Source organism: Sminthopsis crassicaudata, chromosome 2, assembly GCF_048593235.1.
Source record: "Sminthopsis crassicaudata isolate SCR6 chromosome 2, ASM4859323v1, whole genome shotgun sequence".
Lineage (NCBI taxonomy): Eukaryota > Metazoa > Chordata > Mammalia > Dasyuromorphia > Dasyuridae > Sminthopsis > Sminthopsis crassicaudata.
The window spans coordinates 683,159,949-683,172,203 of record NC_133618.1 but is presented as its reverse complement, the minus strand read 5'-3'; the positions used below and the strand labels follow the sequence as shown (position 1 = coordinate 683,172,203).

General features: G+C 57.8%; 1 protein-coding gene across 1 annotated transcript; it reads left to right on the top strand.

The window, feature by feature from the left end:
- Positions 1-959: 959 nt before the first annotated feature.
- On the top strand, positions 960-10,561 carry LOC141559120 (sperm flagellar protein 1-like). Its single transcript, XM_074297224.1, has 7 exons — positions 960-1,362; positions 3,377-3,488; positions 4,630-4,792; positions 7,020-7,089; positions 8,147-8,231; positions 8,689-8,791; positions 9,680-10,561. The coding sequence occupies exons 1-7, from the start codon at positions 1,218-1,220 to the stop codon at positions 9,773-9,775; spliced, it is 774 nt and encodes a 257-aa protein (XP_074153325.1). The 5' UTR covers positions 960-1,217; the 3' UTR covers positions 9,776-10,561.
- Positions 10,562-12,255: the final 1,694 nt, after the last annotated feature.

The window sequence follows — 12,255 nt, the reverse complement described above, 5'->3', positions numbered from 1 at the left end:
ATCTATGGTGGGTGCTCCTCCGGGTATCTATGGTGGGTGCTCCTCCGTGTATCTATGGTGGGTGCTCCTCCGTGTATCTATGGTGGGTGCTCCTCCGTGTATCTATGGTGGGTGCTCCTCCGTGTATCTATGGTGGGTGCTCCGTGTATCTATGGTGGGTGCTCCGTGTATCTATGGTGGGTGCTCCTCCGTGTAACTATGGTGGGTGCTCCTCCGTGTAACTATGGTGGGTGCTCCTCCGTGTATCTATGGTGGGTGCTCCTCCGTGTAACTATGGTGGGTGCTCCTCCGTGTATCTATGGTGGGTGCTCCTCCGTGTATCTATGGTGGGTGCTCCTCCGTGTATCTATGGTGGGTGCTCCTGCTCTCTTCTGCTGCCTCAGTCTCCCCGGGTGGCGGCCCGCTCGGGGGCTCGGTCCAGGGCTGTCCCCTGGGCCGTGGGCGGGCTCGGGAGGGAGGTTTGGGGGCAGCAGCACGGGGAGCATCCCCGCCCAGTCTTGACCAGAGGAGCCAAGATGAACCTCGGGTCAGCTCGAGGGGCTCAGGGCCCGATCCAGTCTGGGGGAGCCGTGGCTGGAGAAGCCCCGCCCCTTGGGCATTGAGCGTGGCTGAGGGGGGCCTCCCGTGAGCAGAGGCAGCAGGAAGCCCCCTCCAGCCCAGCTGCCTCCAGGACTCCCGTCGGCCCCACTGAATAACCCACCAAGGAGATGGGTCTGGCCCCGCCCACCGCCTGCTCTGGCCACGCCTCTGAGCCCTCCTGATCCCGCCCTTCCCTCCGCCCCTCTCCGGAGTTTTTGTGGCTCCGGCTGGGGTTCTGGCCACGCTCCTTCCCGCTTAGACCTGCCTCTAGGCCGCCTCTGTCTCTTCGCTCCATTGGACGGCACCACGGCCGCCCGCCTGGCTTCCGGGCCAATCCACTCCAGCCCTGCCTTTTTTGTTCCCGCCCCCTTCCCGGCTCCGCCCGCGTCCCGCCCCGGCCCCGGCCTACTCGCGGCCGCTCGGCGCAGGGCCCGCCCCCGCTCCGCCCTGGCTAGGCCTTGCTCCATTCTGGCCCCTCCCCACGCGGCCTCGCCCCTCCTCCGGCGCGGCTCAGCCCGGCCCCAGTCCAGCCGCAGCTTCACCCTTTGGTGACTTATGTCCCTCCGGAGCTGCCGTCGCGCCCCGTCCGGTCTCCCGGCAACGGCGGCTCCCGGACCCCAGTTTGGAGTGACTGAGCCATGAATCGGCCTGGGCGCACGGTCCCGGGCTCTCTGCTGTCCACGCCGCTGCCGCTCACGGCGCTACACCACCTCTACGCCTGGGTGGACAGCGTGCCCTTCAGCCGCCCAAAGCGCCACTTGGCCCGGGACTTCAGCGACGGCGGTGAGCCCGAGGGCGGGGGCGAAGGGGGCGGAGCGAGCCCGGTGGTGGACTGGGCTGGGGCCGGGACCGAGGAGCCTGCGGGTTTGAGCCGGAGACTTGATTGGCTGCGGGCCAGCCAGGGGCGGGATGCCGTGGCCTGGCGTTGGCTGCAGCTCAGTAGAGGGAGGGGACCGGTCTCCAGGCAGCCGGCGTGGCGGCCCTGGGATTGGCTAGAGACAGTGAGGGGCGGAGCCCGTCACTAGGCAACGGGAGATGCAGTACAACCATTGGGTGTTGCGTGACCAAGGAGGGACCGGTCACCTAGCAGCCAGCACTGCGCCCTGCAGATTGGCTGGAGGGAAGCACGGGCTCGGCTGCCGCTCTGGTACCAAACTGCGGGACGATTGGCCCTGGGAAGTTCGGGGGCCCTGAACGCCTGGGGCCCTGCAGTCGATTTCATCGAATTCAGTTCTATTGCGGAGGCATTTAAGTGCGGGGTGCCGAGGCTGCACAAATCGGGAAACGCCTCCCCTGCCCTCGATTGCCCACGTTCTCGGGGGGGGGGGGGGGGGAGGGGGGAAGATACAAGTGGATACAAAGTAGCAGGCGGGGACACAAAATAGCAGGTGGTGACACAAAGTAGCAGGCGGGGACACAAAATAGCAGGTGGTGACACAAAGTAGCGGGCGGTGACTTTGTTGCAGCTCCGGGTTCCTTCCCCTTCTGCTACAGAAGCAGAATTCGTTTTCGTTTTCTTTCTTTTTTTTTCTTTTTTAAAAAATTAGCTTTTTCTTTTTCACCTGAAATCCATTTCAACATTCACCCTCGCAAAACCTGATGTTCCCAATTTTTCTCTTCCCTTCGTCCCACTCCCTTCCCTCGACATCAAATAATCCAGTATAGGTTAAACGTGCAATTCTAAATATTGTCCCACATTTATCACACTGCACAAGAAAATCAGACCCCAAAAGGAAAAAGAATAAAAGAGCAAACAAACAACAAAAAAGATGGAAATACTGTGCTTTGATCCAGTCACTGCCCCTCCCCCCCTCCATCCCAAGTCTGCTGGAATTACCTTGAATCACCCCATGGTTGCAAAGATCCCCGTCCATCACAACTGATCATCACAAAGTCATGTTGTTGCTGTGGACAGTGTTCTCTTGGTTCCACTCACTTCATTTAACATCAGCTAACGTAACTCTCTCCAGGCCTTTCTGAAATCATGCTGCTGACCTACCTTCCCTCCCTCCCTTACTCCCTCTCTCCCTCCCTCCCTCCCTCCTCCTTCCTTCCTTCCTTCCTTCCTTCCTTCCTTCCTTCCTTCCTTCCTTCCTTCCTTCCTTCCTTCCTTCCTTCCTTCCTTCCTTCTTTCCTTCCTTCTTTCCTTCCTTCCTTCCTTCCTTCCTTCCTTCCTTCCTTCCTTCCTTCCTTCCTTCTTTCCTTCCTTCCTTCCTTCCTTCCTTCCTTCCTTCCTTCCTTCCTTCCTTCCTTCCTTCCTTCCTTCCTTCCTTCCTTCCTTCCTTCCTTCCTTCCTTCCTTCCTTCCTTCCTTCTTTCCTTCCTTCCTTCCTTCCTTCCTTCCTTCCTTCCTTCCTTCCTTCCTTCCTTCTTTCCTTCCTTCCTTCCTTCCTTCCTTCCTTCCTTCCTTCCTTCCTTCTTTCCTTCCTTCCTTCCTTCCTTCCTTCCTTCCTTCTTTCCTTCCTTCCTTCCTTCCTCCCTCCCTCCCTTCCTTCCTTCTTTCCTTCCTTCCTTCCTTCCTTCCTTCCTTCCTTCCTTCCTTCCTTCCTTCCTTCCTTCCTTCCTTCCTTCCTTCCTTCCTTCCTTCCTTCCTCTTTTTTTTTTTTTTCCAGGTGAAGCAATTGGGGTTAAGTGACTTGCCCAGGGTCACACAGATAGGAAGTAAGTGTCTGAGGTCAAATTTGAACTCAGGTGCTCCTGACTTCAGGGCTGTGCTCTATCCACTGTGGCCCCGAGCTGCCCCCCATCATTTCTTATAAAACAATAATAGAATTTGTTTTCTTGTGAATTCATTGCAGTGATGATTGCAGAGATTGTAAAACACTTTGAACCCAAACTTGTGGAAATGCACAACTACATCCCGACCAGCAACACGGAACAAAAGCTGAGCAACTGGAGCACCCTCAATAGGTAAGTGCGGGGGTCTTTTGGGGCACCTCACGGAATGGGTCCACATGAGGTACACGGGGCACCGTGTTGGAGGGATCTGGCCTGGGCGTGGTTGCTGGGGTCTTTCGGGGCGCCTCACGGAATGAGTCTGATGGGGTGCACGGGGCACCCCGCTGGAGGGGATGTGTCCTAGGCACAGCGGGTGTCTGGCTCTGCTGAGGGGGCTGCATGAGACGGGCCTGTGCCGGATGCATTGGGCACTGCTTTGGATGGGGTGTGTGCTGGGAGCCCGGGGCTGCACTGGCCGGGTTAGTGTGGGTACAGCAGGTGTCACGGTCACTTGCTTTGGGATTTCCACGCTGGTGGGAGGTCTCCAGACCCGCTGGGGCAGGGGGCGGGCCAGATTCTGAGGAAGAGGGGCCAGCAGGTATTTGAAAGGTTATTGGTGGAAGGAAGATTAGCAGGGAGGAGGGCGGGCAAGGAAGCAGCACCGCCATGCCCACAAATGCCCACAAGTGGAATTCGGAATAGAAGGAGCTCATCCCACTTGCAGAAGTTGAAGAGGGGCCTGTACTTTGGACTTCGGGATGCCCTCTGCGGCTTGCCTCAGTTTAGGGGGAAGGAGGAAATCCTCATTATCCAGTGGGGTCCCTGTAAGCTAGGCCTTGAAGGCTCTGGGACTATCTGCATCTCTCGGGCTTGAGGCAGGTGGAAACCTGGGTTTGCATCGAGACTTTGGGGAAGGCAAGAGCTTTGGGGGAGGGAGGAGTCTGGAGAGAGGCCGGGTCTGTTCAGAGCCTGAGGGACCCCGGCTGTTAGAGATAGGGCTGCCCGTGTCTGATGCTGGGGCTGCCAGTATCCATCACATCTTCTCCGAGTCAGCAGCACAAGCCCATGGGGCTCTCGGGGCCCTCCCATCTTTCCTCACAGGAGAGGAGTCTGAGCTCTGGAGGCAGGGAGTACATAGAGAGGGAACATCTGCCTCCAGAGCCGGGGAGGAGGAGCAGGAGGGGGTACCGAATGCCAGGCTGTTGCTTGGTCCTCCCCATGCCTCTTTGTGCCCTGGATTGGGGCCTCTGCCTTCCCGGGTGCCCAGCGGTTCAGCTGGCAGGAGACACAGGAGTCCGATTCAGAGCCCTGTCCTCTCCTGATTGCTTTTCAGGAAAGTGTTCCCTAAACTTCGCTTCTATGTCTCAGAGGAGGACATTCGGAAGGTTGTCATCAGCACTCCGGGGGCTATCGAGTCTGTACTATCCACACTGAGGCAGAAAATGGAAGAGAAGTGCCAACGCAAGGCTATCCAGGAGGCCAGGATGAACATGAAGGTGCGTCTCGAGATCCCGACCCGTGGGGCGCCGCTGGGGTGCGCGCGGAGGAAGATGCCCTTGTTTGCATGGCCAGCGAGAGCCCGGGGGCAGCCGTGCCTCTGCTCCTGTGGAAGGAAGGTGCCCGGGCTCCCTGGTCCCTGCGTGTCTTCTCCTGAGGTGGCTGAGCAGAGACTCCCAGCAGGGCAGACTCCTCCTGCCCGGCACCTGTGGGGACTCAGGTATCGGAGATGCCGGGAACACCAGTATCTAGTGCTCCAGCAGCAAAGGAAGCTGGGAAGCCACACCCCTGTTAGCAGGCGGCTCAGGGCAGGGAGCAAGGCCAGGGGGATGGTCCCTCCCCTCCAGCAACCGCTAACCTAGGCCCCCCCAGACACAGCTCTGACCCCAGCCCTCAAGATAAAAGAGGCTCCCAGCCCGACTTCCAGTTCCTCCCAGTCTGGCTGCCATCACCCTTGTCTTGCTCCCCTTTCCCAATAAAATAATAACAAAATGAGCTAAGTCCCAGGGCGTACCTGCAAACTCCTACCTCCAGGCCTTTGTGCATGGGGCGTCGCCTCAACAACTTTACCAAATGTTATTCTTATTGCTCCCCCTTCCCCTTTCCCCTCTCTTCCCACTGAGAAGGCAAGAAAAGCAGAACCCATGACAATGTACGGTCATGCAAAACAAGTCTCCATCTTGGCCAAGTCCTCCCCCAAAATCAAGTCAGGAAAAGGAAGGAAGGACAAAGGCTCCCTCAGCTCTGGAGGGGACAGAATGCTCCACTCATCGTGAGTCTGGGAAATGTCCCGGTCACTGTGTGCAGCAGAGGAGATAATTCTTTCAGCGCTGTTAGAATATCGCTCTCCCCGTGCACGTTTCCCTGCTTCTCCTCACTTCACTTTGCATCGATTCGGATTGGCCTTCCGGGATTTTTCAGAAAGTTTGTCCTTTCTTATAGCACAGTAACGTTCCATCAAAATCGCATACGGCACTTTGCTTCGCCCTCCCCTCGCTGATTGATGGGCACCCCCTACAGATGGGCATCTCCTCAGTTCCCAGTCTTGGCCCCCATAACAAGAGCTGCTCTAAGTTTGTGTGCACGTGGGGCCCTCTCCTTTCTCTCTTCCCTTTGGGGGGCAGGGCCAGTAGTGTTGCCCGGATGCTTCATGCACGGTTTAATAGGTTTGGGGCACAGATCCAGATTGCCAGGCCCAGTGAAGCCCCAGGGAGGCTTGCCTTGTGGGGCCGGGCCTGGAGCCATTCTCCCCGCACCCCTTTGTTACTTGGCCAGGCAGGAGCCACTCCTGGCCTTGCAGCTGCTTGGCCACTCTCCAGCCCAGACAGACTTGGGGAGGGGGCTTCTTCCCTTGCCGGGCGGCAAGGACCCCTCTGGACCGGTCTCTCCCTAGGCCTTTTTTAGGCTGGAAATACCATTCCATAGGGACGTTCTCTTGGAGCAAGCGGGGTCCCACAGAGAGGGTTAGGAGGCATTTGGGGGGCTGCTCTCCCAGCCCGCAGAGTTGCCAAAGCTTCACTAGTGAATTAATAAATGAGCTCGCCAAGGAGCACCTGCAGAGCAGCAGCGCTGGCCCACGACCCGCTAGGAAGGATGGGCTCTGCTTAGCAGCACACTGAGCCCCGACCGTCCCTGGGACCGTGGGGAGAAGCGCTGGCCCAGACAAGGACTGGCAGGACAGAGGGAGAGCAGCACTCGCTGAGATTTTCTGTGATTTTTAATTTTCCCCTTTTGGGTCTGAGCCTTCTCTCACAACCTGAGTCACACGGTAACGGGCGTCGCGTAGCACCTACAAACTCGCTCACTCACCCGGGGAGGGGGCGCCACAAAAAAATCAGTCTTAAAATCTGTCTCCACGGGTAGTTGGGAACAAGAAAACACGACTGAAATGCGCCTTTAGGGTTGGTCAGAGGCCCTCCAGGGTCCTGCTGCCTGGGCCAGGTCCCATAAATGAGGGAAACTGTGGAGACCACAGAAGCAGAGTGATGGATGTCAGGAAGCAGGGGAAGGCCAGGGAGACCTCGAAAGAAGGGAAGAAGGGGAGGGGCGGGTCCTCGGCCAGGCCAAGTGGTGCCGGCCGAGCCTGGAGGGGGAGCCCGGGTTGGCCAACGGGCGAGGTTTCCTCTCCGCTGCCCTCCCGGGATCCCCCCGCAATGGCCGGGAAGGGTGAGGGGGTCTGTGTCCGGCGTTCGGGATGCTGACCTCTCCTCCCTCGCATCTCTGCAGGACCCCATCGGATTTGACAGCATCAACATCAACAAGCACCTGGCAGAGCTGGAAAGCTGCAAGTCCGCCGGTAGGCCTTAGGTTGGCGCCGACTATGAGTCCGGGAGGGGGCGTCTCTGTGACGAGCCAGGGCCCTGTGAGGGTCACAAATTCAGAGTTGGGGCAACCGTCCCAGGCCTGCAGAAAACGTTCCTGGGGCTGACCGGCCTTGGACTGACGGGACTGGGACTGACCGGCCTAACCTCGGTCTGACCGGCCTCCCCTTGGGCTGATGACCGGCCTCCAGGCTGATGGGCCTCGGACCAACAGGCCTCAGGCTGACCAGCCTCTGGCTGACGGGCTTCGGGCTGACCGGCCTAACTTTGGGCTAACCAGCCTCTTGACCGACTGGCCCTTTTGTCTTTGCCTGCCTTGGCTGTGCTTGTTTCCCCATTAGGCACGAGTAGGATGGAAGTTCCCATTATGTGCTCTGGGGAGCCGGAGTGCCCAGAGGGCGGGTCTCTTGGCCCTGCGTGGCCCCTTCCAGAAAAATGGAGATAACGGCATCTGTGTCCCCGGGTGTTGGGAAGGCCAGTGAGGGCAGGTGCTTTGTATCATAATGCCTGGCACACAGTAAGTGCTTAATTAATGCTCTGCTGATGTTAGTGGCCACAGCACAGCACCCAGCTCTGTCAGTACTTAAGTTCTCTATGAGTGTTTGCCACTGTAAGTGTGTGTAAGCACCCAGTTAGTGCTTAATAACTGCTCCACAACTATTGCTGCCATATCATAATGCCCGGCACACAGTAAGTGTCTCACAAATGCTCAGTAGATGCTAGTGCCTAGAAATGCTTGCTAATTGGTTGGCCGATTCTTTGAAGAGGAAGAGACTCCAAGTGTCAGTTCCCTCCTTGGTTCCCGCGGGGGGACCCTGTGGGGGTCTGGGACCCCTCCCCTCCCAGGGCCTGCACGAGGGCCTCTGCCCTTCCGAGGAGGGCCGGCCGGCCCGGAGCGTCGGCTCGGTCTCTGACAGGCGTCCCCCGCGGGTGGCAGGAAGTGCGCCCTCCGGCCCGGCCGCCCTGGGAGCCCCGAGCCAGCCCCTGCAGCGGCCCGGGCCCTCTGCGTCCTTACGGAGCCTTTTCTTGCAGAATCCCTGGCTAACAAGGGCTCCTCGGGCAAGAAGGCGACTCCTAATCAGAAAGGAGAGGAGAGAGCCAGTGACTACTTTGGAAGGTAGAGTGTGGCAGCCAGGCCGGGTGTCAGGAGCCCCGCCCCCGGCTCTGGGTCCCCCGGCTCTGGGTCCCCCGGCTGAGTCCCCTGGCTCTGGGTCCCCCGGCTGAGTCCCCCGGCTCTGGATCCCCCAGCTGAGTCCCCCGGCTCTGGGTCCAGCTGAGTCCCCCGGCTCTGGGTCCCCTGGCTCTGGGTTCCCCGGCTCTCGGTCCTTGGCTCTGGGCCCCTGGCTCTAGGTCCCCCGGCTGAGTCCCCCGGCTCTGGGTCCCCCGGCTGAGTCCCCCGGCTCTGGGTCCAGCTGAGTCCCCCGGCTCTGGGCCCCTGGCTCTGGGTTCCCCGGCTCTCGGTCCTTGGCTCTGGGCCCCTGGCTCTGGGTCCCCCGGCTGAGTCCCCCAGCTCTGGGTCCCCCCAGGGGTCTCTGCGGCCCTGAGCTGAGCAGTAATGGCGGCCCTCTCTCTAGGCAGGACTCGAGTCTCAGCCAGTGCCCGCACAGTGAGCCCAACTTCCAGCAGTTACTGGAGGAGAAGGAGCAGGCTCTCACCGTACTCCAGGAGACAGTGCAGGTAGGGCCAGGGGAGGAGGGGGAGAGGGCCTGAAGCTGGGGGAGAAGAGTGGGTGACGGGGGCCCAGTCTGTGCCTTCCCAGGCTCTGCTCTCGGGCTCCCTGGGCCCGAGTTGGGGCCTGGGTGGTCTCCAGCCCAGCCCCCAGCCCCCAGCGGGAAGCTCTGAGCAAAGAAGGGCCACATTTGTGGGCTGGGATGCTTCACCAGCTCTGACTAGAGACAGACCTCAACATACCTGCCTGGGTGGTGGGTGAGCTCTGGAGCCCCGAGCACCTGGCCCACGGCCCCCCCCATGGGTCACCCGCCACCCATCCGGGCCCAGGCAAATCGCCTCTCTCTGCCTCAGTTGTTATCCGTTAAATGGGAAGGAAAACAGCCTCGCCCGTTGGGCTGTGAGCCGCGGACAAAGTATCGCATTCATTTTCCGTGAGGGCTCCAGTGGGGCTGGACCCTGAGGCCGACATTCCAGGCTGAGAAGAGTTGGCTAGCGCGCTTCTCTCTGCAAGCAGAGGCCGGGGGCTTCATCCTCAGGGTGGACGTGGGGCCCGTTTCCAGAAGGAGGGGGGCCGGACTCTGAACCCAAAGGCCTGAGGGGAGCCCAAAGGCAGGAGAAAGTTCAGGCAGAAGGCCCGGCTGAGATGGCAGAGCCTCAGTGGCCACTCTGTAAAATGGGCCCACTCATGCTTGTCCCAGCCCCCCACTGACTGTACAAGGTGGCCAAGAGAGTCATTAAGTAATGGGGAGCTCTGGGTAGTCAGTCGGGAAACATTGTTCTTATATGTGCCAGGCTAAGCTCTGGGCGAGCCGATGGGGAAAAGATGGGCTCCCAGTACCTGAGGGGCACAAGATGGGCTCCCGGGCACCTGACGGGCACCTGCGTTTCCTCCAGATTCTACAGATGAAAGTGCATAGGCTGGAACACCTGGTACAGCTGAAGGACATGAGGATTGAGGACCTGACAAGACACCTGAACACCCCAAAATAGGGGAGACCTCTGGCATGGCCTTGCCCGCCTCAGCGGATTGTGATTGCCCCTTCTCACTCTCTGACCTGAAACCTGAGGGGATCAGCTTGTCAGGAACGCCCCTTCTTCTCGAGGTGGCCGTCCTTCCCTCATTCCTCCTTCCCTTCCTTCTCCTTCCTTCCTTCCTTCCTTCCTTCCTTCCTTCCTTCCTTCCTTCCTTCCTTCCTTCCTTCCTTCCTTCCTTCCTTCCTTCCTTCCCTCCCTGTGCCTTTCTTTCTTTCCTCCCTTCTTCCTTCCTTCTTCCCTTCCTCCCTCTCTTTTCTTCCTCCCTCTCTTTCCTTCCTCTTTCCTTCCCTTTCTTCTTCTTTCCTCCTTCCTTGTGCCTTTCTTTCCTTCCTCCCTCCCTCCTTCCCTCCTTTCTTCTTTCTGCCCTTCACTGGTACACCCAAACAGCTCCATCTGACGGGCTGACTCCGAAGTCTGCCTCTCCCCACAATTCTGTGGGGTCAGTTTGGGCAAAAATAGCCCTTTGTCTGCAGTAGTGTCCAGTGCAGGGGAGTTTACTGAGGGGCCCCTCCCCCCTCCTGCGTGAGCAAGGCTGGCTTAAGGAGGCTCTGGAATCGTGTGTGTGCACATGTGTGTGTGCATGTACGTCCGTGTGCACACAAGTGCTCCCACTGTGCTGTGGTCACTAGAGTGCTCCCTTTGTGCACATATGTAGGCCAGAAGAAAATACCTTAAAAAATGTATACATGGTGAGAATTAGGCCCGGAATTACTTTTACAATTAAAGAAAGCCTGGTGAGGAGCTCTGCGTCTGGTTGGACTAGGCCGGGGTAGGCCGTGGGACACGTAGGAGTCTGCTGGGAGCTCTGTGGCCGGGAGGCCCCTGCCCGCTCCCTGGCCTCCATGTCTGTCCTTGCCCCTCCGTGGACAGTCTGGGCTCTGAAGCTTCTCTCCTAGGCCAGGAGGTTCCAAGGGGCTCCTGGCAGCTCCCCGGGTAGTCCCTTGCCTAATCCCCTTCGGGTGCCCGCATCCCTAAGACGGCTCAGGGGCCTGGCTCCTCCCTTTGAGTAAATGTAGCAGACTCCGAGGGAGGTCAGCCGGCTTCTTGCCACAGAAAGAAGGAAGGGGGTCACTGGTGTTGTCTACTCCGGAACAAGTCCTGGGTAAAGCAGTGGCCAAGGCAGGGGCGCAGACAAGGAGGCCCCAGAAGGTTCATCCCAGCGTCCTCTCTCCAGGAATGGAAGCCTCTGAGGGTCGGGACAGTTTTATTTGCATCTGTGAGTCTGCACAATACAGGTGTGGCCACCTAGGAAAGGCCGAGGGTTATCCAGGGCAGACTCTGAAGTAGCTGCTGAGATCTAGGTGCTGTGGAGTGCCTGCCCTCTCTCCCTTCCTAGTGGGGCTCACAGGATCCTAGATTAGTTGGGATTATTGAGCAGAGACATGCTTAGCTGTACAAGAACCCCAAAACAAAGGCCCCCCCAAATACTTCACAAGCCCTGCTGGAAAACAGCTGGGCTCTAGAGAGTGGAAAGTGGCAACTGCAGTCTGTGCATGTACTTTGGGGTGTAAGGAAGGAGGTGGGGTGGCTTGGAGAGACAGGAGTCACTGGGGGACCAGGAGGACCAGACTGAGATGCTCTTCCCCCTGTTACCCAATTCGCTGGTTGTAAAGGGCTAGAACTGAGCAATGCACTTGGATGATGAAGCACGTGAGAGTAATTGCCAATTGGACAGTTCCCTATTAACTTGTTTAAGGTTGACCCTCCCCAGCTGTTCTGTGCTGACTTGATAGGTGAGACAAAGAGAGGGAAGTGACTTGTGTGGGAGGAGTAAAAGAAACTTGGGTGGTGGAACTCACGCTCACTTGCACTCGTGACCTGGCGTTGGAGGTGACGGTAAAGATCTAGAATAAAGACGTTTAGTGATCCTGACTCCTGCTGATTTCTGGAAAGATAGAGTTCCAGCATTTGGCGCCCAACGTGGGGCTGGCACCCTACTTCCACCGAAGTCCTCCTGTGACCAGGAGATTAGGTGAATATTCTAATAGAAATAAGGAACTTACCTTGTTAAGGACTAAATCAGCAATCTCTAGTAACTGAGATGGGGCAGATGTCAGGTAAATCCTGGGCCTCAGCTGACCCTGCTCCAACCCCAGCCCCTGCCTCATCTAGCAATGCTATAGAGGATATAATTAAGATAATTGATGAGAAAAGTTTACTTGTTCCCATCCCACAAATGAATAATCTCTTACACTCATTGATTCACACGTCCCCTTGGTTCTTAAATGAAGAAAAACTACGTATAGATAAATGGAAGCTAGTGGGACTTGAAATGAAAGAATTTTACTCAAAAAATGGGAATTGTCAAATTTTCCCAGAGGTATTTTATCTATACAACTTGATTCTATTAGACTTAAGCTATCAAGAAGAGTTTAGAAGAAGGAAGAGTTCTAAAAAGGCACAGAGGAGGAAGCTTGAGGAATAAAAGATAGAAG

Excerpts from the sequence above, each read along its gene's own strand:
- LOC141559120 (XM_074297224.1), top strand. The coding sequence starts at position 1,218 with ATGAATCGGCCTGGGCGCACGGTCCCGGGCTCTCTGCTGTCCACGCCG. Across the intron at positions 3,489-4,629 it reads AACTGGAGCACCCTCAATAG|GAAAGTGTTCCCTAAACTTC; the intron begins GTAAGTGCGGGG and ends ATTGCTTTTCAG. Across the intron at positions 8,232-8,688 it reads GCCAGTGACTACTTTGGAAG|GCAGGACTCGAGTCTCAGCC; the intron begins GTAGAGTGTGGC and ends CCCTCTCTCTAG.